At 40.5% G+C, this 22542-nt stretch overlaps 1 protein-coding gene across 10 annotated transcripts in view; it reads right to left on the bottom strand.

The window, feature by feature from the left end:
- The window catches only part of FAM135A (family with sequence similarity 135 member A), a 98520-nt gene that overhangs the window by 28741 nt on the left and 47237 nt on the right, over positions 1-22542 (bottom strand). For 8 of the 10 annotated variants that reach the window (XR_008314078.1, XM_053286739.1, XM_053286737.1 and 5 more), the window contains 6 exons: positions 17168-17245; positions 11752-11807; positions 10587-10742; positions 6893-6966; positions 4809-4963; positions 1365-3600 (listed from right to left, as the gene is read on the bottom strand). Coding sequence is in view for 9 of the 10 variants with exons in the window: in XM_053286739.1 (XP_053142714.1) it covers positions 1365-3600; positions 4809-4963; positions 6893-6966; positions 10587-10742; positions 11752-11807; positions 17168-17245 (2755 nt within the window). In the remaining variant the exon portion in view is untranslated. The remainder of the gene's footprint in view (positions 1-1364; positions 3601-4808; positions 4964-6892; positions 6967-10586; positions 10743-11751; positions 11808-17167; positions 17246-22542) is intronic. The other 2 variants (XM_053286740.1, XM_053286741.1) reach the window with 2 other exon arrangements.

Raw genomic sequence — 22542 nt, 5'->3', positions numbered from 1 at the left:
GGCTCTTTGGAGGGGTCGCGGGCAGCAGCAGAGTATGAGGGCCAGCCGAAAAAAGACCCCCTCAGTACATGTACGTGCAGTACTCTGGGGGGGTCTTGCCATCCAATTCTGCAGCCCAGCTAGGTGGAGGGGAAAAGGCAGGAAAACAACAAAGAGGAGCTGAATGGAAAACGAAAATAAAAGCAGCAGAGCTGTAGCTCTGAGTAGCTGTCTGGAGCCTTGCAGGACAAAAGAACTGGGGTTTTCTCCTCCTGAACTTACTCTAACCAATTTGCATAGTCCTGCCTTGGAGTCATGTGGGTGAAGATAACCCATCTGTGAGAGAATGAAGTTTACATACCATCCTGCAATTCATAGCTCACTTATTAATTTTTAATAGGAATATAGTTCAAGCTCAAAAGCAATAGCTGCCAACCTTTCAACATACAAATAGACACCATATTGAAAAGACCGGGATCTTAGCTCCACCCCCACCCTAAAGCTCTCAACCATCTCTCCAAACAGAAGATGAAATCATAAAGCTTTCACAGTATGATCCAAACATTAACTAATTCTTGATACTTTAGTTTAAAATTTGATTTGATTTAAAAAAATACTTGTTATAGTTTCAACATAGGTTACGCATGACTCTTCCCACCCAGGCCAATTTCCCACCTATTAGAAAGAGTGACTATAGCTGGGATCCACCTCTTTCAGTGTAGGTGTGAAGAGCCTAGAAGCCGCGCATTGGAGGTCACTTCTAGAGACTCCTCTGCTAAAATAAAAACTGGCAATGAACTTATGCCAAAGGAACTATTTCAAGACCCCTTTGGGAAAAGAAAACAGGAACTCAAAAAAAGTGAGACATTTTTTAAGAGCCTGAGAGAAAATATCTAGGATATGATCTAAGACAGGGATTCTCAACCTTGGGTCCCCAGAAGTTATTGGACTTCAACTCCCATAATCTGCAACCAAAGGCCACTGGGGTAGGGGATTATGGGAGTTGAAGTCCAATAACATCTGGAGACCCAATGTTGAGAACCCTTGGTCTAAGAAATCCCTAATGTGGCATTTTCATTCTAACTGCACTCCTACCCTTCCCACTGAGCTGTTAAACTGTTTTTAAAATTCTCTCTTTCCACACACACACCCCCGCCCAGTAGATCAGTCATAGTTCTTATGCGCTGAAGCATCAGAACTTCTGCATACCTTGAGGAAATAACCTGAAATAGCAAAGTGGAAAAAAAATAGCAAACAAGACAGAGAACTACATAAACTCATGCTTCTTTGACTCAAAATCAAATGCAAGTGAAAAGTGTATGCAATTTATATAATTTTCTCTTCAAAGTGGGTTTTAAATAATTGTTTTAAATCATATCACTTACGCTCGTATTTGAGGTTTGGAGGAGCACTCATACCAGGGACCGGATGAAACTGTACTGGAAGACACACTGCTAGGATGCTTGAGAACCATACTAGGTCTTTCCTTTGAAGACCACAGCACACTGCATGGGTATCCTCTCAATGTAGAAGAAAATGTCAAACCACTTGGAGTACACAATGGAACTATATTTGCTGCATCCCTGAAAAGTTCACTATTCAATCTTTCAGTTCTTAATGTTATCTCATTTGTTAGCTCAAGATTCTCCTCAGAATTATTTGTAGCTTCATATAAATTATCACTCGCTTCCTCAAAATAACCATTTTGAACCATGTCTTCATCTTGCTCATCTTCCTCCTCTGGTGGAAAGGAACAAACTGATCCCCTTTGAGGGCTAACAGGATTAGTTTTGTCAGCAGAATATATATTGGGAAGAACAGCACTACTTTGATAGCTAAAGTAGTTTTCTACAAGCCCTTGCTTCAGCATATCAGCACTTCCCTCTGAGGAGAGCATGTTCAGGCTTGTGGGATTTTCATTTTTTGCAGTTGACAATATATCAGAAATTTGTTTTCGCTCTAAAATTTCACTAAGATTTTCTTCACTTGATGTCTTCACACCGTCCTCAGCATGACTGGACACTGAACCTGAAACAACACAGGACTCCCCTAGAAAAACAACTCCTGAAGGTATTTCATCTGCTTTTTTGATAGCATGCAAGTCTTTCTCTAGTCTTTGGGAATCTTTACAAATTGTATCAATATTTGATTGTGGGCTGCAAGTGTTTGCATCAATAGATGTATCTTCATCTGAAACAAATGGTAAAGGACCTTTTATACTGGTGGGTGAGGAAGGCAGAAGTGTAGTTTCATTGTCTGACTGTCCAGAACACACTAAACACTCATGTGGCAAAATATTTGGTTCTTCAGTGTCCTCAAATTTTATCAAATTAATTGCTCCCAGGTCTAATACAGTTTTGCTGTCACTTAATTGGCATTCAGGTCCAACAGATATATTTGAGTTTTCATCAGGGGACAAATCATCATCAGAAGGCAGAGAATTTATTGATGTTAGGGAGGACTGTATTTCACTAACAGCACTTGTACTCTCAGTACAGTGACCTTCTATTGGACTTTTAATATTGCAATCTGGTTTTAGCAAATGCTGAGGAAGTAGTCTTTCACTGTTGCACATGCTTTGCCCTTGAGCAAGTTCAAAAGCCACGTCTGCATTTGTGAGCATTGCAAAAGAACTTGGTTCACTTTCTACACCAGAATCTGAAAACCTAGATGATGCATAAGTCACACTAACATCAGGCAGCTTAAGTACATCTCCACTTAGAACACACTGGTTGGTTTTGACCCTTGTCAAGGCGTCCTCGGCAGGTCGGAAGTCTATTCCTTCCTTTTCAAGCAGCAGCTCCTCTTCATCAGATTTAGGTCTCTTCTCAGGTTCTGAACTTTCAAAGGTGGGCTCCTGTAAGTTCTCACCATGCGCTCCAGCTTGTGAAACTTCTGCCTGTGATCCAATACGGACAAACACTTTCTCCCCCCGATAAGTATTCCTACAATATGGTTTTACCTCTATTTTTGTAACTCCTGATGAATTGTGACCTTCAATAATATTTCTTGGTGTCAAGCTGCTATCCCCATAAATACCCCCAATGTCTGCTTTGGGAATATCAGGTTTACCAAAAATGACTGAATGTGCACAATGAGAGATGACAGAACTACATGGGCTTTCCTCACCCGCATCCAGTTTGGCAGTCCTCGATGGTAAATTTCTAAGCTCTTTCTGACTCATTTGTCGCAAGATGTTCTTTGTGTCACAAGTATGCCCACCAGCTGCTGAATCCAGCCCTTCTTTCTGGTTACCCAAAGGCATGCCTTCAAAGCATTTAGAGATGTCCTCTGGTGCTGCACTTTTCAAGCACTTATAGCCTACCAAGACTACGGAGTCCTTAGAGTTCTGCTTTACTATTTTTTTGGGATTTTCAGGTTTCATTGTTTTCATCAATTTGGTAACCTTAACTTTGGATTTGTTTGCATCTTCACATTTTCCTTTTGAAGATTTTGTGAGCTGCTTTTCAGTTTCCGGTTGCCAAGTATGGGTGGCAACTGAAGGTTTATTTTTCAGTTCTGGGCTAGAGACACTGGCCATAACACTTTCTTCAGCATCTGCTTTCTCAAGTTTCTTCGAGTCAGACTTCTGATGAGCTGCCAACCAGGGTACATCTGTATCTTTTAAAAGAGTAAAAGAAAACATCAACAAGATAATGCTAATAAAAACTAGCACCTGTGACTACTTTACACTTTTATAGAATCAAAATATTAATTCTAAGGTTCACTGAGCTGTCTTTCTTTCACCGATAAAGCAGGATGTATGGATTTATGCATATTAATTAATAGGCGAGACCCTATTCTTAAAGACCACCTCCTCCTTCCATATGATTTTGCCTGGGCTTTGAGATAGTCACCTGGGTCTCCCATCCCTCAGAAACATGCTTGGCAGTGACACAGGGAATATTTTTCCAGTGGCTCCTAACTGTGGCACATCCTCCTCTCAGAAATTTTTCAGACTCCCTCTCTGGCCATCTTTGCTGCTACATGAACGTCTTTTTAATTTTAGCACACACTTCCTGATAGTGGCTGACATCCTGAGTAACAAAGCACCAGTACAATGGGAGAAGCACCAAAGTAGCACACTGGTTCTAAGAGTTTCAGACTAATGCTGCACCAGTGCTAGTGTGCATGTGCACGGATTTTAGTTACCTCCCTTTTCCCTGGAATCCCTCTGTGTCACCCGAAAATATGCCCAAGGGTTAGACAGCCTTCAGGGACATATTTTCGAGTGTCACAGACTGCTTTCTGAGGAAGAGGAGGTTACTGAAATTTGCCCACACCACTGAGCCAGTAGTACAGTTGAGCTAGCTGTACCTTTTAGAAGCTTCTCCTGTTACACCATTGCTGTGCTGGTTAGGATGTGATCCAGTGTTTTTATGTGATTTAATTTATAATCTCTCTGGTTGAGATGTTCATTGATTGGTCATATTTTTTAAAAACACATTTGATTCTACTTTTATCTTTGTACACTGACTTGAGCTTTCAAGAAAACAGAATTTAAAATTAATGATGGGCCATGTAGGAAGCTTTCATATACATAGCAGCGTTTGTTGGGGTCTCTCTTCTAATTATAATACTATATACCACCGAACCAGTTGCTGCCAAATCTCAAGGCACATTTGGGAAAGACCCCCAATACAGCATAAGGAGTTGTGGTAAGAAAATAAATTTAGGAAAGCCTCCATGCCTTTAGATTCCAGCCATTGCTGGTTGTAATGTGCAAAGTCTCTTCAATCTTAATTATCTTATAAGAAACTTAAAAGACAGAACATTTCTAAATTGTTATTTCAATTTGCTAAGGTAAAATTTAATGAGCCTTGATTTACCTCTAGTGATGGAATCTAAATACCGATCTTCAAAGATTATAGGCAAAGAGTTCAGATCCCCATCGAGTTCACTGCATTCAATAGGCAGAGGTGGGAGAGAACTGCAGAAGGAGGTGCTTTTTATTGCAGTACACATCTGAAGGTAACTCTGAGCACTGAAAGATACCATCTTTTGTTATTTTGCTGCAAAAAGTAATCCTGTACAACAAACCATAACTGGCAATACATTTTAATTTTATCCATGTACCTTTATTCAGGGACACTAGTCAAAAGTTAATATTCTGCAAATTCAGTGTGTTAATGAAAATTATGTAAGTTATATTAATGTAACTACATCACATCTGATTTCATAAAAGCTATATTCATCACTATCAGAAGTAATAACCATTTGGTACAGTTCCAGAAATGCACTGTCCTAATCGTAAAAACAGAGAAATCTATGAACAAGTGAAGGACTGTATAGGAGGAAGTAGGTAAAGGCTGAGAAACTGAGACTAGGATCCATGGGGACAAAGGAGAAATCACTGAAAACAAAGGGGGTACAAAGGTATCAGCCATTCAATAATGTGGACTGAAGATCCCCAGTGTAATTCCACCTGTAGAACTAAGCAGTTTGTCTGGTCACTGTCTAGATCGAGGATTGTCAATGTTGGGTCACCAGATGTTATTGGACTCCAGCTCCTATAATCCACAACCAAAGGCCACTGGGGCTGGGGATTATGGTAGTTGAAGTCCAATAACATCTGGGGACCCAACGCAGAGAATCCCTGGTCTAGATTACCTTCTGGCAACTCACATGAGTGGAGAAACAAACAGATACAGATGTAACTTTTGGTGGCGGGGAGTGGTGGTGGTGTGTACTACCATAAGTATACAGAGAACAATGCTCTCACAATATAAGGCAGACCTCCTGACAGAGAGCAGGCAGCTGCTTAATAATAATAATAATAATAATAATAATAATAATAATAATAATAATAATAATAATAATAATAATACGGCCAGAGCATCTTTCCAATTCTTTCCAAATGAGTACACTAGTTGCCACTGGAGACAAAGCACCAACAAATCAGTGCAATATAGAACACTGTATACTTATTTAATTTATTTTTTTACATTTTATATGCCGTGCTTCCTTCAAGGAGACCAGAGCGGTGTACTACATACTTAGGTTTCTCCTCACAACAACCCTGTGAAGTAGGTTGGGCTGAGAGAGAAGTGACTGGCTCAGAGTTAGCCAGCTAGTTTCATGGCTGAATGGGGATTGAACTCGGGTCTCCCCAGTCCTAGTCCAACACTCTAGCCACGGCACCAGTTCATTTCTTGTATTCATTATTTGTGTTGGAATATCATCCATGTATTCCAAGAGCAACGATTTTCCAGGGTCTCTCCTATATTTAAGAAGGCTTTAAGAAGGGCCTGGATAACTTCATGGAGAAGAGGTCTATCAACGGCTACTAGTCGGAGGGCTATAGGCCACCTTCAGCCTCAAAGGCAGGATGCCTCTGACTACCAGTTGCAGGGGAGGAAAAGCAGAAGAGAGGGCATGCCCTCAACTCCTGCCTGTGGCTTCCAGCGGCATCTGGTGGGCTACTGTGCAAAACAGGATGCTGGACTAGATGGGCCTTGGGCCTGATCTAGCAGGGCTGTTCTTATAAGGATTTTAAATGATCCTACAGTTGCAGGGCAGAACCACACCATTCCATTTTGCTGAAATGCTTGTCCATGGACTCAGGACAAAAGTAGGCATCACTAGGTTAAGAGTAATTTGCCTCAGTTATCCAATTAGAGGTTGGAGTACTTATTTATCTTAGAAGGTATCACTAGCCTCTAAATGGGAATGCCTGATGCATTTATTGCACAGACACAATAAAGATATTATTAATATTGGAAGAGATTCTGCATAAACACACAGACTCACTACATTCAACACTGATTTTTATTTGGTTCTGTAATGAAGTTAGGCAACTTATTTATTCATTTTATTTATTTAACATATTTGTATGTTAAAGTCTCTGACTTAGTTTTAAATTTATTGCTACTTAATGAATTCTGTTGTAATATTTCTGTTTAAAGTTACTTACTGCAGTTCTTGATATGCAAGGGCTGCTTCCCTTGGATGTTCAAGACAAAAGAACGCTTCAGAAAATCTGCGCACCTAAAGTGTTCCAAGATAATAATAAAAAAAGGAGAGTTACAGTGATCCTTTCCACAAAGAGACAGACAGCATACCTATACCACAATAATGATGACTGTTCAGTAAGCAATGAGTTCTATCCCACATGTTCCTAACACAACAGGAAGAAATTCTGATTACAAAAGGAGGAAGTAATTCAAGTAAAGGGCAATTTTCACCAATTTCCCCTTCCCTGCATGTTCCCTGAAAATCTGTTTATGAGGGCTGGTGCGAGAGAACCTTCCAGAAAAGAATGGCATGGGGCTGGGAAGGCTGCAGCAGGGAGGGAGGAAATTAGCAAGGGATTGATTGGAGAACTGCTGTTCTCCCTAGGGCAAGTGGAACTTCTGCTTGTGCAATTAGCACTTAGGATACAATCTATTTGGAAAGACAAAGACACACACACACACACCCCACCACTGGTCACAGAATAGCGAGTTAAATCATACAATAAATCAGTTTTCTCTCAATTTGGACAGGTGGGTGTTTAATAAGGGGAAAGGATTAAACTAAACAAAATTTCACTGTGCTTTAGGTTATGCCTCCTTTCTTCAGATGTTAAATGTAGGTATATTTAAAGGGGCAACTGCCTTAGACTCAGAAGGTTCACACTGCTTTGTCCTATTGAATGGCATTCGTCTTCTACCCAAGCAGCCTAAATTTGACCACCGATTCCTTCAGCATACTAACAGGTTATTGAGAGGTCTTGTGATGTCTGCAACCAGTGCCTCAGATGAGTAAGTCACCATGCTATTAACACACCTATCACAAACCAAGATATCTGTGTCTACAATGCCCGCATACCCTTCCCTCTATGCAGACAGGCACCCCAATACCCAAGAGCAAGTTTCTTCTAAAGAGAGAATTTCCAACTTCCTCAATAGGATGTCCTCCTGCCCAGAGCCCCCTGTTCTACACAACGGTACCAGAGCTGTCAGCATGTTAATAGGATTTTCTACAATGCTCCTGAAGGTCTTATCTAGGTATCTGTGTGTCTGGATTGATTAATACTTGCTGGCAACCATGTGGGAGCTATTGCTTCATGGCTTCCTCCCATGCCATTCCAACAGTCAAGTACAGAGGATTCACTTGATGTGTCTGCTTACATCAACATTGCTCTCCCAGGATCCACTATAATTCTAGTGGAAGTAACTATACCACCGGCCCTGCCTATGTCGTTCCTTTTTGCCCATAGTGACATAGGAAAAAGCAGTACCTACTGATCTTAAGAGTGAATAGGGATTTCCCCTAAATTTCAGAATAATACCTACAGAAAAAAGAATCCATGCTCCAGCTGTTATACTTTCCCTTTAAAAGGTACTTTAAAGTTAGCTGAAAACTGCAGTCCTGGAAAGAGACTGAAAATGCACCCCCCATTGGCTGATGTGATGACTTCACTTTCCTGGTCTTCTCTGTGGCAAAGATGCTGCAGTTTATTCTGCTGAGTTCTCTCTGCCGCCGTCTTTGCTGCCAACTAACAGGTCACAAAATTATTAAGGTGAAAAACTAGATGGGGGGAGGTGGGGAATCCACCCAACTTTGCTACCAACTAATTAGAAGGTTGCAGCTTTGATTGGGTGAGATAAGGGGGCAGGGGGAATGAGGAACCCTCTTAGATATTGCAGGCCTTTGATGTACTTGGCAGTGATAGCTCTGATTTGGCAGGATACTGGAGGGGAGCTGAGGAATTCTCTCTCTAGCACCATCTCTAGAGATCTGGGGTGTAGGGCTGAAGTGTGCGGAGTACTGATGGAGGAGAAGGCAAGCAACAGACAGCATCTGTGCAAGGGGGTGTTTACTTGGTTACACTGAAAGACCAAGGAAGCTGTGTTTCCTGGGTATCTCCCATGCTCTTAAGAGAAATTACCCTAAGCTGGGAGGGCCATGAAGATGAAGATGTCATGAGGAACCCAAGAATAACTAACAGTGGTGCCACCACACGTGCAGAGTGCCTTTTTCTTTCTACCACCATTAACTGCAGTTTGTTTCTTGCTTTACTGTTAACTGCAGAGTGCCCTTCCTCGATACACCTTCTGCTCCCCCTACACTCCTACCCCACTCCCAGGATCACGAAAGATCGTAGTAGAGAAAGAGTTACTCAGTCCCCTCACATCAGAGCTTCCACTGCCTCATACACCAAAGGCCTGCTGTATCAGAGAAAGAGAAAGCTCCTCAGCCCCAGCAGAATCCCACCGAAATCAGAGCTACCACCTCCTCAATAGCAAAGTTGAAAGATTCCACCCCATGTATTTTGCTCACCTTAATTTTGAGGCCTGTTGGCAGCAGATTTAGAAGAATAAAGCAGAGTGAAGCCAGCCAGCATTATAAGCTGCAGTTTTTCTACCCCAGAGAAGACCAGAAAGTAATGTCATAATCACATCAGCCAATGAGCTGTGTTTTCAGCCTTCACTGTTGCTAGGCTAACTGTAAAGTGTATTTTCTTGAAAACTATAGAAGTTACAACAAATGATGCTTGTTTCACTACTACTGGTTATGTGACTGAATGCAGTTATGGGACTGGTACAGAAACATGAGAGTTAGGAAAATACCCCATTGGCACTCAGCTTTACCAGTTTAGATTAAAATATGTTTATATACCGCTTTTCAACAAACTATTCACACACCAATCTACATAGCAGAGAAATGGAAAAAAATAGTTCCATGTTCTAAAATGATTCACTATCTTAAAAAAAAAAACAAAGGGTGGTGGGGAGGAAGATGATACCAGCAGCAACAGCCACTGGAAAGGACACTGCTGGAATGAACAGGCTCTCCCCCTTCTAAATATTTTAAATACATTATCTGAAAGATGCTTCTTTGCCCAACTAACAGAGGTTGGCCCGGTCAACAGGTTAATTATTTTAGTCTTGGGGAAAATGGCCTTGTTCCCTTGAGGATCAGTAGTTTACTGCACCAAGCACACATCCACGATTTGTGATCAGAAGGCAGATATTCATTCATACAACTCCTGCAACACACTAGATCGCTCCGCCACTGTCCAGTACTTTTATCTGTTTCATTAGCTTGAGAGTGTGTGTGCATGCAGCTTCTGACATTATTCCCCTGGTCCCCAATCGCCACAGCTAAACTTGCAGCAATCTCACTTTCCTGTTATCTTATTAGCACACTGTAACACTAACACACTTCCCTTCTACTCTTTCTCTAACACAGCAATTTAGGTTAATTGGACACAGCTTCTCAACAGGGTATGTGGCAACTAACTGCCAAGAGATACTCAGTCAGCTAAAAATACTTAGGAGCTATTGGGGTTTGTCTCAAGGGTATCAATGTAGAGACTAAACGTCACTGGACAGCCAAGGTACTAGCTAGATAAAAAACCTAACTATAGATTAATCTGTATTTCAGTTACAGAATTTATCTAGCCTTCACACTCAACAAGAATTAGATACAAAATTAAAAGCTTAGTTTTTAAAAGCTTAGCTTTACCCAGTGGTTAAACCCATCAGTGTTAAATTCTTTAAACTTCTTAAAATATAGTTTTGTCAACAAATAACTAGTTTTATGAGCTAATCTACCATTTAATTTTAGAATCGAGCATTATATATTCTTAAAAGTTGTATCACAGCAGGTTGAATACATACACGCATTGTATGATGTTCTTGTGCTAGTAATGCAGTGACATCCTCTTGGAAGTTAATGGCCTCAAGAAACTGTCCCCATAAAGCCATCAGGAGTGAACAAAGCTGTGCAAGATTCATATTTATAAGTTCGGCCAGTTCATCAGGATTTTCCATTTTCTGCATCAACAGGAAAACATATGCCATATTTCTAGAAATAGCATTTCTAGGACTTTAAGAAAGCCACAGAGAAGTTTATTTCAGGTAGCTGAACACAAGTGTTTAAAAAAATATATACACAAAAGATCTAAAAACACAAACTTCTCATACTAGACTTATATGCAATAGTGTTCAAGTAACATAACTGATTAAAAACAATTTGCAATTATAAAATAATCTTAAATTGCTCTTTAACTTGAATTCCAGTATATTCATAAGTCAACCTAAGAATCACCTGCTGAATGAGACCAAGGGTCCTTCCAGTTCAATATCTACTTTTCAGTAGTGGACAGTCAGTTGTGTCCAGGCAGCCTACAAGGAGGACCTGGAAGTAACAGTTCACTGCCATTGTTTGCTACCCGGCAACTAGTATTCACCGGTATACTACCTCTGAACATTCCATTGCATTACCATAGTCTCCATGAATCTGGCTAATCCTTTTTAAAGATGGTCAATATCACATCTTATGATGGCAAATTCCATGGGCTGTGAAAAGCTTCAGTCCGCTTGGATTTTTACTATCCAGCATAATTTGGTATCACCTGCAAACTTGGCTCTCTTTCTGCTCACCTCAACTCCAGATCATTTATAAAATAGAACAGTTCCCAATTTGGATCCTTCTGGAACCCCACTTCCCAATCCCCTCCATTGTGAGAACTATCAATTTATGCTTACCCTCTGCTTCCTTACAGCCAGTTTGCAGGCTGTAAGATGACCTGTTCTCTTACCGCATAATTCCCAAGCTTATTCAGAAGTCTTTTGGGGAGGGATCTTTTCAAAAGCTTTTTGGAAGTCCAAATGTATAATATCTACCAGATTATCTCTATTTACAGGTTTATAAAATGATACAACCAAAAAACCAATTATACACAAAGAAAATTCTGCTACTAAAAGCAATATCTGGGGGGAAAGAGTGGAAGGGAATATTGGAAGAAAGCAATACTATTTACACAGATTTGAATAAAAATACCTTTATTTCTTCACTGAGTTCCAACATCCGTGCTTCTACATCTACATCTATGTTCTCTGAAAAGACGAGTGTATGTAAAATGAATATGTCTAAAATTCTAGAACTACATTAGAATATAATCCAATTCCAAATACTTTGGGGGTTCCCACTGTTTCTTAAACAGTACTGTAAAAATAAAATCCAGTAAATTTAACCACCTGTTTTTGAGAGCATGTAGTCTCTCTTTTCATTTGCAGGCTGTTTTTGAACCTGTATACCGTATATTGTTTGTTACCAATATATGGTACAAAGCATATGAAAATCAGTCTTGCGATATTCCTTACAATTAAAAATGGTATAATAATCCACTTTAAGTTTACTGTGCGGAAATAATGCCTCCATTAGTCTCTTCTTATCCTACTTATCTGCTGCCACATTTTGACACTGAAGTTTACAATTCCAATTTTATTTATTTATTTTACATTTTCTATCCTACTCTGCTCTTTCTCCAAGGAGCCCAGAGCGGTGTACTACATACTTGAGTTTCTCCTCACAACAACCCTGTGAAGTAGGTTAGGCTGAGAGAGAAGTGACTGGCCCAGAGTCACCCAGCAAGTCTCATGGCTGAATGGGGATTTGAACTCAGGTCTCCCCGGTCCTAGTCCAGCACTCTAACCACCACACCACGCTGGCTCTCCTTTTGAATTATGTTTCCCCAGAAAGTTGCTGCATGGCAAGTTGGAGCTAGTTTAATTTATGCTTGTGTGTTTCAATATTAATATGAACATGTGAATAAAAGTTCAGTTCGTTTATGCACTGTGCTGTTTTGCTGAAATAAGTGATTAAGGAAGGGCTACGAAAAAAGCCAGTGCCTGACATCGCAACTAACGAGGCACTGGTACAACAGTGTTGTGTTCCAGACTAACAATCCAGGCCAGGGCTGCACAACTTTGACCCGCCAGCTATTGTTGGACTACAATTCAATCCCATCATCCCAACTACTGTCCACAGTTACAGGGGATGATGGGACTGAGTGGTAGCCCAACAACAGCTGGGGGGGCCGAAGTTGTGCAGTCCTGATCCAGGTTAAGCAAGACTGGTCTCCTCTTCCTTCTACAGCTGCCTGTGCCACCTGGAGGCTCGGGGACATATTTTCAGGTGGTGCAGGCAGCTGCCCGGGAATGGGAAAAATCATTTCTTCTTCGTCTTAGATTCTTAGCATGAAACACAACATGGTTGCACCAGCATTTCATTAGTCAGGTTGTTAGCCAGTAATCCTAATGGCAACAGAATGTCACAAGAACAGAGTGCCTATGTGTACAGAGAAAATGAATTTAATTTTTTTCTAACAGCAGTCACATCCAAATACACATGAAAGTATTCTGTGTCAATTTAAATATGTGATTAGTTACATAGGTATAGTATTAGTTTATTTGTTGTACAGTAATTACAACTTTTAACCTCATCATTTTCTTCTGGCTAAGTGTCCTCACATTCAGATATCTTTTAACCTTGAATGAATAGCACTGATACATCCTTTAAGAAAGCATCACCCTAACCAATTTAAGGCTTGTTCTAGTGTACAAAGGTTTCTCTTTGCTGTTAATTCTTCATTTAGCACCAAGTAAGTATAGTTGGTGCCATTTTTGCTCCACTTTTTCAGATTTAACTATCTCAATGCATTTGTGCATTTTCTTCTACCCAAAATTAAGATACCAAAATATATGTACCAAATATACATCTTAAGGATGACAACTGATAGTTAAAACAGTTATCCCTTAGTTGTATCCTCGTTTTTTGTTGTATCCCTTTTGTGGGATACAAGTTTAGAATATTAATGAAGCATATGTTTTTCTGAAATAATTTATAAGGTTTCAAGTTTGACTAGTAAATTCAAAAATTGAAAATCTGAAGAATTTGAAGGGAAAATTAATGATACAACAGAACTGTAACAATAGTTATTCCTCCAAGGTTTTAATTCTGCATTTAAAAAAATGAAGAGTTGGTCCAAGAAGCACAGTTACTTGTGTACTTTAAGTGGCTTGGTATTGTGAAAATTCACATCCTGGGAGCCTGAAGTGAGATTTCAGTGTGACCAGAGTAATAACATTCACCTTAAATTATCCCAAAGTGCTCCAATTAATCATTCTGGCCAGGGTCCAGATAGCTACTTAGGCTCAATGGGCATACATGAGTGCACTGTACATGCACTCAGTGATATTGGACTTCACCCACCTTTGAATAGCTGATTGCCAAACCATATCAAAACTATTTGTGAACACACATAACTAAAAGCAAAACTAGATGTGAGGTCACTCACTCATTTGGGTATGGGTGTTTAACCATACAGGTTTAAATGGCTTCTCAGAGGCATCTGGTGGGCCACTGTGCTGGACTAGATAGGGCTTGGTCCTGATCCAGCAGGGCTGTTCTTATGTAACATCGCATCTAGTTTGCCTAAAGTCTCCTTCAATTCTCAGCAGGAGTATCACAATTCTTTGAATACTGGCCTCTTGGTTTTCTCTCTGCTGAACTATCAGATTATACTATGAGTTAGCAGGTGGATTATGACATCATGCAGAAAGATAAACCTTTCTTCCATGCAACATCTTCAAGCACTGGAACTGCATGCTCCCCCAACACAAGCTGCAAGCATTCTACTTCTGACTGTGGTTACAAACAAACCAAAATTGTTTGGTTTGGAAATCACAACCAATCTTGGTTGACTCTAACCAAAGTTCTTGAAAAATACTGTGATCTAAACTAAAGGTTTGATGAGAGTTTCAAATCAGTTTGTTTAAAACACTTTGATAGAACAAGCAGTTGGTTTGGACATCATAACTGATCTTGGTTTTGTTTCTTATCACAACTGGAAATTGAGTTCTTCCCAATATCGCAAATATTTCTGAGGTTCAGAGATATCATATGGAACCAAGAGTTAATTGTGGTTCAGCGGGATGCCTGAACTCACCCAATGTAAATTTCATATCCTCAAATCAAGTATGAACCCCATTTGCTGTTGTGAAACTAGCACAGAATTTAGGGTAACAGGCTACTTTATGTTTGCATCAGCAAGGCTAACATAAGACTTACATTTGATTAATGTACTATGATACAAATCTTTCCAAGATACATGTTCAGGGCACTAATAAATGTAAGCATGTCCTTTTGGAAACCTTTGACATTTATTTGAAATTGACTTTTAAAGAGAGGATTTTTGAATTTAATTCTAACACAGAGATGATGAACTTACCATCCAGCTTGGTGCCATGTTGTCAATTATTCTAGCCATAATGAAGGACCACACACTGCCTTGTGTGCCCTCCATATGTACACTCTCCTACATTCATACTCTCCTCTTCCCCCACCCACCCACCTTCAAACTAAAGTAATTCATTAGACTAGAGCAGCAGCTAAACTCAGAAGAATGGTATAAGGTATTAAGGGTTATGGAAAACCTACAGGCAGCTAGACTGAGGTTGTCTCATCTAATCTCAGGCTGCCCATCCCACTCAATTTTAAATTCTAAGAATAGAGAACAAGATATTTCTAGATATCACACTTGTAAAGAACTTATATAAGTTCTTATAAATTATATACTGTAATATTCTAATATAAATTATATAGAAGATAATACAGATAAGATATATAATATTTATATATAAAGTTATTCTAATTATTATAAAACATTCCCAGTTTTGATTTTAAAAAATGTCAAACCATGTGTATAACACTAACATGTCAAAGATTCCTTCAAAAGCAACCTAGCTTTTCAATAGTAATTTATCTGTATGTCAACATGCAATGGGCAACCGATTTCACACCCAAGTCACAAAATGAGTTGGTCAAAGAGTTATACAATAAAAATGCAATATACCAGACACAGACAACCATTTCCCATTATATCAAAAAATAATTACATATTATTAGATTAACACTATGGATTTCTTAAAGAAACTTTGGTTTCTTCTGAATGTACACACACATTGTGGGCATAATCTACGCTACGCTGGTATTAAGTCAGCTGCATGTGCAAAGAATGCCAATGGGCCTAATAGAGCCCTCCTTCCTTCCCCTTCTTGGTGTGCATGTATGGGTGTGCACATACTGCTGCAGTTATTACTTGGAATGGACAGTTATTGTACTTTCTGTTTTCCCATGCAGTCAATGTATTGCCATATCTAGGGCATGGCCCAGCATTTGCTCCAAGATCAACTACATGCCTGACTAGTGGCTTAGGTTGAAGGGAGGGGGCTCTGCAGGATAACAGGAAGTACATCAGCAACATATTCTGGCTGATAACACAGCTCTATGGCAATCCTTTCACTTGCTCCAGGAGGAATGATGCCCTAATATTCATGGTCAGGCTGCTGGACTACTCAAACACAACATCATTTTATGGAAACTGTGTGTTTCTCTTATGCCATTAACATTAATCTAATACTTCTTCTAGCTAATAAAGGAGTTCATAATTCTCAGGGAAGCTAGTGTTGGCTTGAAAAGATATCCAACCCCAGCACAGCATCCCTCCAGTGGTTGTTGCTGGTGTCTACTGTACATTTTGTTTTCGATTGTGAGCTCTTTGGGACACGGAACCATTTTATTTATTTATTTTCCATATAAACTCCTATGAGAACTTATGGTGAAAAGGGGAATATAAATTTTTGTATTAGTAATAGTGACATGAGTTCTTATCAATAATTGCCTGGGAGGGGAGGGGAGGGGAATAGGGCTCCAAGAGAACTTTTTTTTACAAACAGAAAAAATATATTAACTTTTACATTTCTGCTGTTATTTTACCCTACAACTACCATCATGCTTTGCTGTCATTTTTGGTTTATCAGCACATGAAGCGCGCGGGGGGGGGGGGGGGCTAACTCAACTACTGATGGAATAAGCTCATTTTACTGATGGAATAAGCTCATCTAGATGAACTACTCTAAGCCTTCATTTAATGGCCAGGTTCAGACATAACACTAAACCATAGTTTAGTGCTGTGAACACAAGCCATGGGCACACACACTTCCCTCTCCTCCTCAACACGAGAGATGGAAATTAAAAGCATCTGCTTTGGGGAAAAAAACAGTTCTCCTTTGGGTCCAAATCTGAGACACTGCGGTTAATTATCAAACCACATTTTGATCCTGGCTTATTTTCACTAGCCACAGTTGGGAAACCATAGCTTGTTCCAAGTTTGGATATAATGGACAACTTGTGAAGGCTCATTTTCACAGTGCTAAACCATGGTGTAGCATTATGTCTGAACTAGGACAATGTCTTCATTACAATTTTGAGCCCTTTATATTAGAGCTGATTGGCAGCTTTAGGCTCTTTGTTCCTGTTTTAACATGAAATAAATTATACCCTTTACAAACAATATACTATAATAAAACCTAACGGGTTATAGATATAACCCTCTTTTTAAAAAAAGACATACCTAGATAGGCGTCTCCCTGGAATCGTAGGTATTTTCTTCTGAGAAGGCGTTCATAAAGGACCTGCATGCTGGACTTGGCTAGTTATAAGGATTGTACACACGACTAAGTTACTATGCTCCTTTTTCCATCTATTATTATTATTATTACTATTAACCTTAAAATTAGTATGAAATTTTATTACTCACTTAGTAGTTAGATAAGAATTAAAGAACAGAATTTAGTAAAGTTATAGAAAAGGAGTTATTGATGATGTACATTATGGCTGTTATTAGATTGTCAATGCCTGTTTGGATTTTTTTGGTTAAATCAACATTGCCCAAATGCTAACAATTTCTATTATTAAAAAATAAAAATAAAAATAGCAGTATAAGACATATAACTGCACAAAATTCAAAATTCAGTATTTTTTAAAACCAATTTTGAAATAAAAATGTACATCAGAAGAATAAGTAAATGGAAGCCAAAAGAGAAAACAGTGATACAAGAAAGGAACAGAATCATTTTTGTTTTTTGAAATTTAAACAGGGTTTGGGATGTCCCCCACAAATCCCATTTGAATCTCAAGGTTTTGAAAGCTATTTTCAATCAAAAGATAAATGCTAGATAGTTTGTAATAAGTTGCACAACAATTATAGTATTATGGTACAATTCATTCCAAAGAGTGTTTTCAGTGGGTTGTCTCTTGACTTGTACACGTAGAAGGTAGTGGTGTGCATGGAACCGGCACCTGCTGGTTCAAAGGTGGGGGAGGATCTCTTTAAGGATGGGGGAGGGTGCTTTTATACCCCTCCTGCTGCATTTCCCCTACTGGTGCTGCCTTTTAAAATGGTCCGGTGGGGTGGCAGCATACCTTCTTGCCGCCCCAGTACCTCCACACGCAGCAGCAACTTCCAGTCACTTCTGGCCCAAGGAGATACGCTGCCGCCCCATCAGACTATTTTAAAAGGCAGTGCCGGCGGGAGAAATGCGGTGGGAGTGGTAAGAGCGCCCTCCCCCATCCTTAAAGGGATCCCCCCCACCTTTGAACTGGCCAAACCACTGGTCTTTCAAACCAGCTGGAAGGCCAATAAAGCACCTACGAACCGGTTCCATGCACATCACTAGTAGAAGGAAGCTTGTGCAAGGGGACTTACTGCTTCCTCCTCCCCACAACAGCCTCCTGTGCTCCCTGAAAAAAACTCTCGGGGGGGGGGGAGAGAGCTCTTGAGAAGAACAGGTTACTGTAACAGTGGCAATCGGTGCAGCCAGAGGCACATTACATCCCTATAACGGTTTTCATCAGAAAACCACACGGTGATATACAACTATAACAAGCATCACAGAAACATAAAAAGGTATGTAAAAGGTATATGAAAAAATAAAAAGTGTAGTATGTCACTCAGGTGTTCCAACTGCTACTCCTAGATTACGTGATAGCCATAATGGAGAAATGGCTCCTTGCCACTCCCTGGAAGAAATGCACTACTTAGCAAATAGGTACCAGGTATTTGCCTGGGGGGGCAGCTTCCATACACTCTGACTTTTGGGTATTCAGCAGCTCCTAGATCTCCCTGGTGGCACGAGTAAGCCTCTGGGAGGACATAGACAGGAAGTGTCTGCTCCTCAGGTGTTACGTGTCAGATTTGTTCCTGCACAGAGCTTCATTTTCAAGTTTCTAGAATTTTATCCATAGAGTTTTGGTATGAGAACCCACCCATCAGAATAGAGTGAGAATGTCCTACACATTTTCTCTCTGTTCTGTGCAGACCACTACCACAGCAGGGAAGGATTGTTTAGTTACACAGACGGCCACTCCAAGAACATCAGTTGCAGGTAAGGAACCTGTTTTTCTCTAGGATATTTGTGTAGATGCATATATGGGAGACTGATCTGGATGGAGGATGAAGGTGTCCTCAGCTAAACAAAGAATGTAGCACTACCTTACTGAAGGCAGCATCAGATCTTCACCCAACATCCAGAGCGTAGTGCTTAATAAAAACGCAGAGGGCAAGGACCTGGAGGCCACCCTGCAAAGGTTTGGAAGGGAAATCTCTGTGGTTAACATAATGGATATTGCTCGTTGCTTGCGGAAGTTGCAACGCAAGCCAATAGGCTACCTTGACAAAGGAAGAAATCCAGAGTAAGCTCTGGGAAGGCAACTTTGGCCTTGATGTGGATTCAGATAAAAAGTATGAGTACTGGTATAAAATAACCATGGATGTAGAAAGCGAAACTCCACAAATACGCAACAAGTGAAGCATAATTTGGTGTCAGTAGAGAGACTGGGAACCAATACCAGCAATGTGATGGTCCAGGCCAAGATGGAAGACTGAGAACACATTCCACTGGAATGAGATATCTAGTTTTAGGACCACCTCTTCTCAATGGAAAATGGTGAATTAGGGTGGATGTGTGTCCGGATCACCGAACTCACCCACCCCACCAGCAAAAGTGGCTACGAAGGAGGCCACCATAGGTCACAAGATTCAAGTGTTCAAAGGGCTGCATCATCAATCGACAAGTAGTAATGACAAGCTCAATGATCATCCACTGATGGAGATGGCAGGGATTAAGTTGTGCAGCCCCTCAAAGCAGCATTTAACTAGTAGGATTGAAAAGAGTGAGCAGCTATCCAGCTGTGGATGAACTGTGGAGACTGCCGTAAGGTGAATTAACAGGGAAGACATCACTAATCCTAACTTTCATAAAATGTGAAGATATGGAAGCACAAAAAAGAACTGGGGTTTAGTGAGGATCTACTCTATGCTCTTGTCCAGGTGTCAAATAAATAAGCCACCTAAGGATTTTCTAATGGACAGTTTCTTTGTTTCCAAGAGGATGGCATGGAGGTGATGGAGCACGTGTCTTAAGAGTAATCTTCCAGTATATCAGGCTCCTCCAGTCCTGAGAGAGGAGACAGGGACCAGTTCCAAGAGAAGAAACACGCTGAATCATGGATGTTTAGGTCACCATGGGCGACCAAGATGCAAATAACTCTGTCAACTAAAATTTTCTTGAACACTCACAGGAGAAGGAAGGGTGAGAACAAGTGCCAAAGTCTCCAGAGTCTAAGAACAGAGAAAGGCATCCCTGCCTGTTCTGCTGCAGAAGTAGATGCACTTCACATCTGCTAACAAAGCAATGAGACTGATCCAACAGTTGCTACACTGAAGGCAACTGAAAGCTAGGTATCAGTTTGAAAGGAACCATGCATGGGAAATGCTGAGGCTCCTATTCCTGGTGAGGGGCTCTGCTAAAATGTTTTTTTCCTGCCACATAGACAGCAGACATTATACCATTCCCAGATGCAAAGTGCAAAGCACAAGGAAGCTGAGTCTCCCAGAAGACTGATGCAAACATTTGTGGCAACATAGCAATGGACAATCTGAACTATCTTGCTCCAGATGAAGGGGCAAAATGCTCACAGAACCTTGTGGGCTGCCAGAAACTCAAGATGTGTAAATTCCAGTCCCATTGGTCCCAGACTGCACTTCTGGTCCTTCCTGCAGTGGGCATCAGAGCCTGCAAGAAGTGTCTGTAGTGACCATCAACTAGAGGACAGGAAGAGCAAAAGGTATTCTACCCTTCAAGTTCTCCATGAAGCCAAACAATGTAAGGGACTGGCAACCCCAGGATGATGTGTTTAGGATGCAAGTCTGTGTATGAATCCTTGGACACACGGAGCAACTATCTTTGGTAAGGTGTGATTTTTCAGGCAGGAAGAGAGGAGAACAATGCAGTCATGTAGACTGAAAGTCACTGGGCAGCATCCAGGAGCAATTAGTAATAGCTAAGCACCATTGAAATAAATGAGATAAGGTAGTCATGATTAATTTCAGCTAATTAAATTCAATAGGATCTAGTCATGATTAACTCAGCCTAGATGCTACCAATTCTATCTGGGACCTTGTGTGGTCCCAACAAGTTGTAGTTTGAGGCTAACCAAATTACAACATCAGTGCAGTCGCAATGGGTAGATAGGCTCTAGCTTGACGAAGGTATAAAACAGCCCTGATAACTCTCATTCATGCCAATCAATTAACCTGGATTTTTAGATGTTGATTTAGGCAAGGTCCTGAAGGAACTGAAGCTAGGATGGAAAGTAGACACAAGAAGCCAATTACCGATGCAGGGAAAGAATGACATTCCTTTGCAATGATAAGTTGCCATTACCACAGTGCATTTAGTGGACACTTTGGGGCAAGTAGATAGTTCAAGAGGAAAGGATGCTGTATAGAGGAATCATTTCTTATGGCAGAAGTTGTCTTCCACAGGACTGAACCACACTGAAGTAAAAAAATGATGCTTGCACTTCCATTCCTCCTCCTACTGAGAAGCAATGTGGCTTCTCCACATCTGCTTCCCAACTGAATGGTGTCATGTAGCATGAGAAGGAGAAACAGCTAGCCAGCCTGGGCACACAACCCAGATGTCTCATGAGTGCAAGGTTTCTGAGCTACTATTTATAGTCAGCAGTATGAGAATGGGTGCAAGAGAGAAAAGAGATACTACAAAAACATCCCACCTCTTCTTCTTCTGCTTCATTTTGGATAAAGAAATTAGGGAAGAAAAGTGTGGAGCATGTCTGCCCAGTTGCTGCTCTGCCAAAGTGCACTGCACACCTTGGATGAGCAGCAGCCACTAAGGCCCACCCCCTTTCTCCCTCCTAAAATAGGGGAGCTAAGTATGCCCTTTTGGCTTAGCTGAAGAATCCCAGCATATCTCAGCATAGAGGAGACCAAACTGGGCCACTCCATACCACCTTTCCTTGCTTTGAGAGCAGGGAAGGGAGGGGAATCATTGGCAGCTGCTGCTCATTTGTGGAGGTTTGTCGGGGATGCAGGGAGCTGCTCTGGGGGTAGGAGAAAGAGTGGAGGAGTCCCCACGCAAGTGGTCAGAAGCTTGTGCAAAAGTCAAGATACAACCCAGTTGCTGCAATCTTGGCATTTAGCTGCCCGTAAGTAGGCCTTCATTCAGGCTTACACACACGCAACATTGACTAAATTGCAGTCAGTACTTTTAGAAACAGTTTTGTGTAAGAAATAAGCACATAACACCAAGGTATTAAACACACTTTCGTCACATACATAGGCCAAATTAAAATATTCAATAACTGGATTTTAAAAAAATGCAAATAAAAATACAGAAACTGTCAGCAATAGAAGCATAATATATTGGAAACAAGAGTATGTTTTCAGAATATGTAATCTCTTTTTTGTATTGAAGTTCCCCTTTTCAAAACAGGTTAGCAATTTGCTAACATATGAGCCTGATCAAATTCTCACATAGGTTAGAGTAGCCTCATTTGAGTATGTTTTTTGTGAGATGCTCCCCATATAGAAGAATACTTTCTAATCTAGAGTAATTTATATAAGTAATACATTTGGAACATTTA

This window comes from Hemicordylus capensis, chromosome 1, assembly GCF_027244095.1.
Source record: "Hemicordylus capensis ecotype Gifberg chromosome 1, rHemCap1.1.pri, whole genome shotgun sequence".
NCBI classification, from domain to species: Eukaryota; Metazoa; Chordata; class Lepidosauria; order Squamata; family Cordylidae; genus Hemicordylus; species Hemicordylus capensis.
The sequence above is the reverse complement of the archived record's forward strand: the minus strand, read 5'-3'. Positions and strand labels throughout refer to the sequence as shown.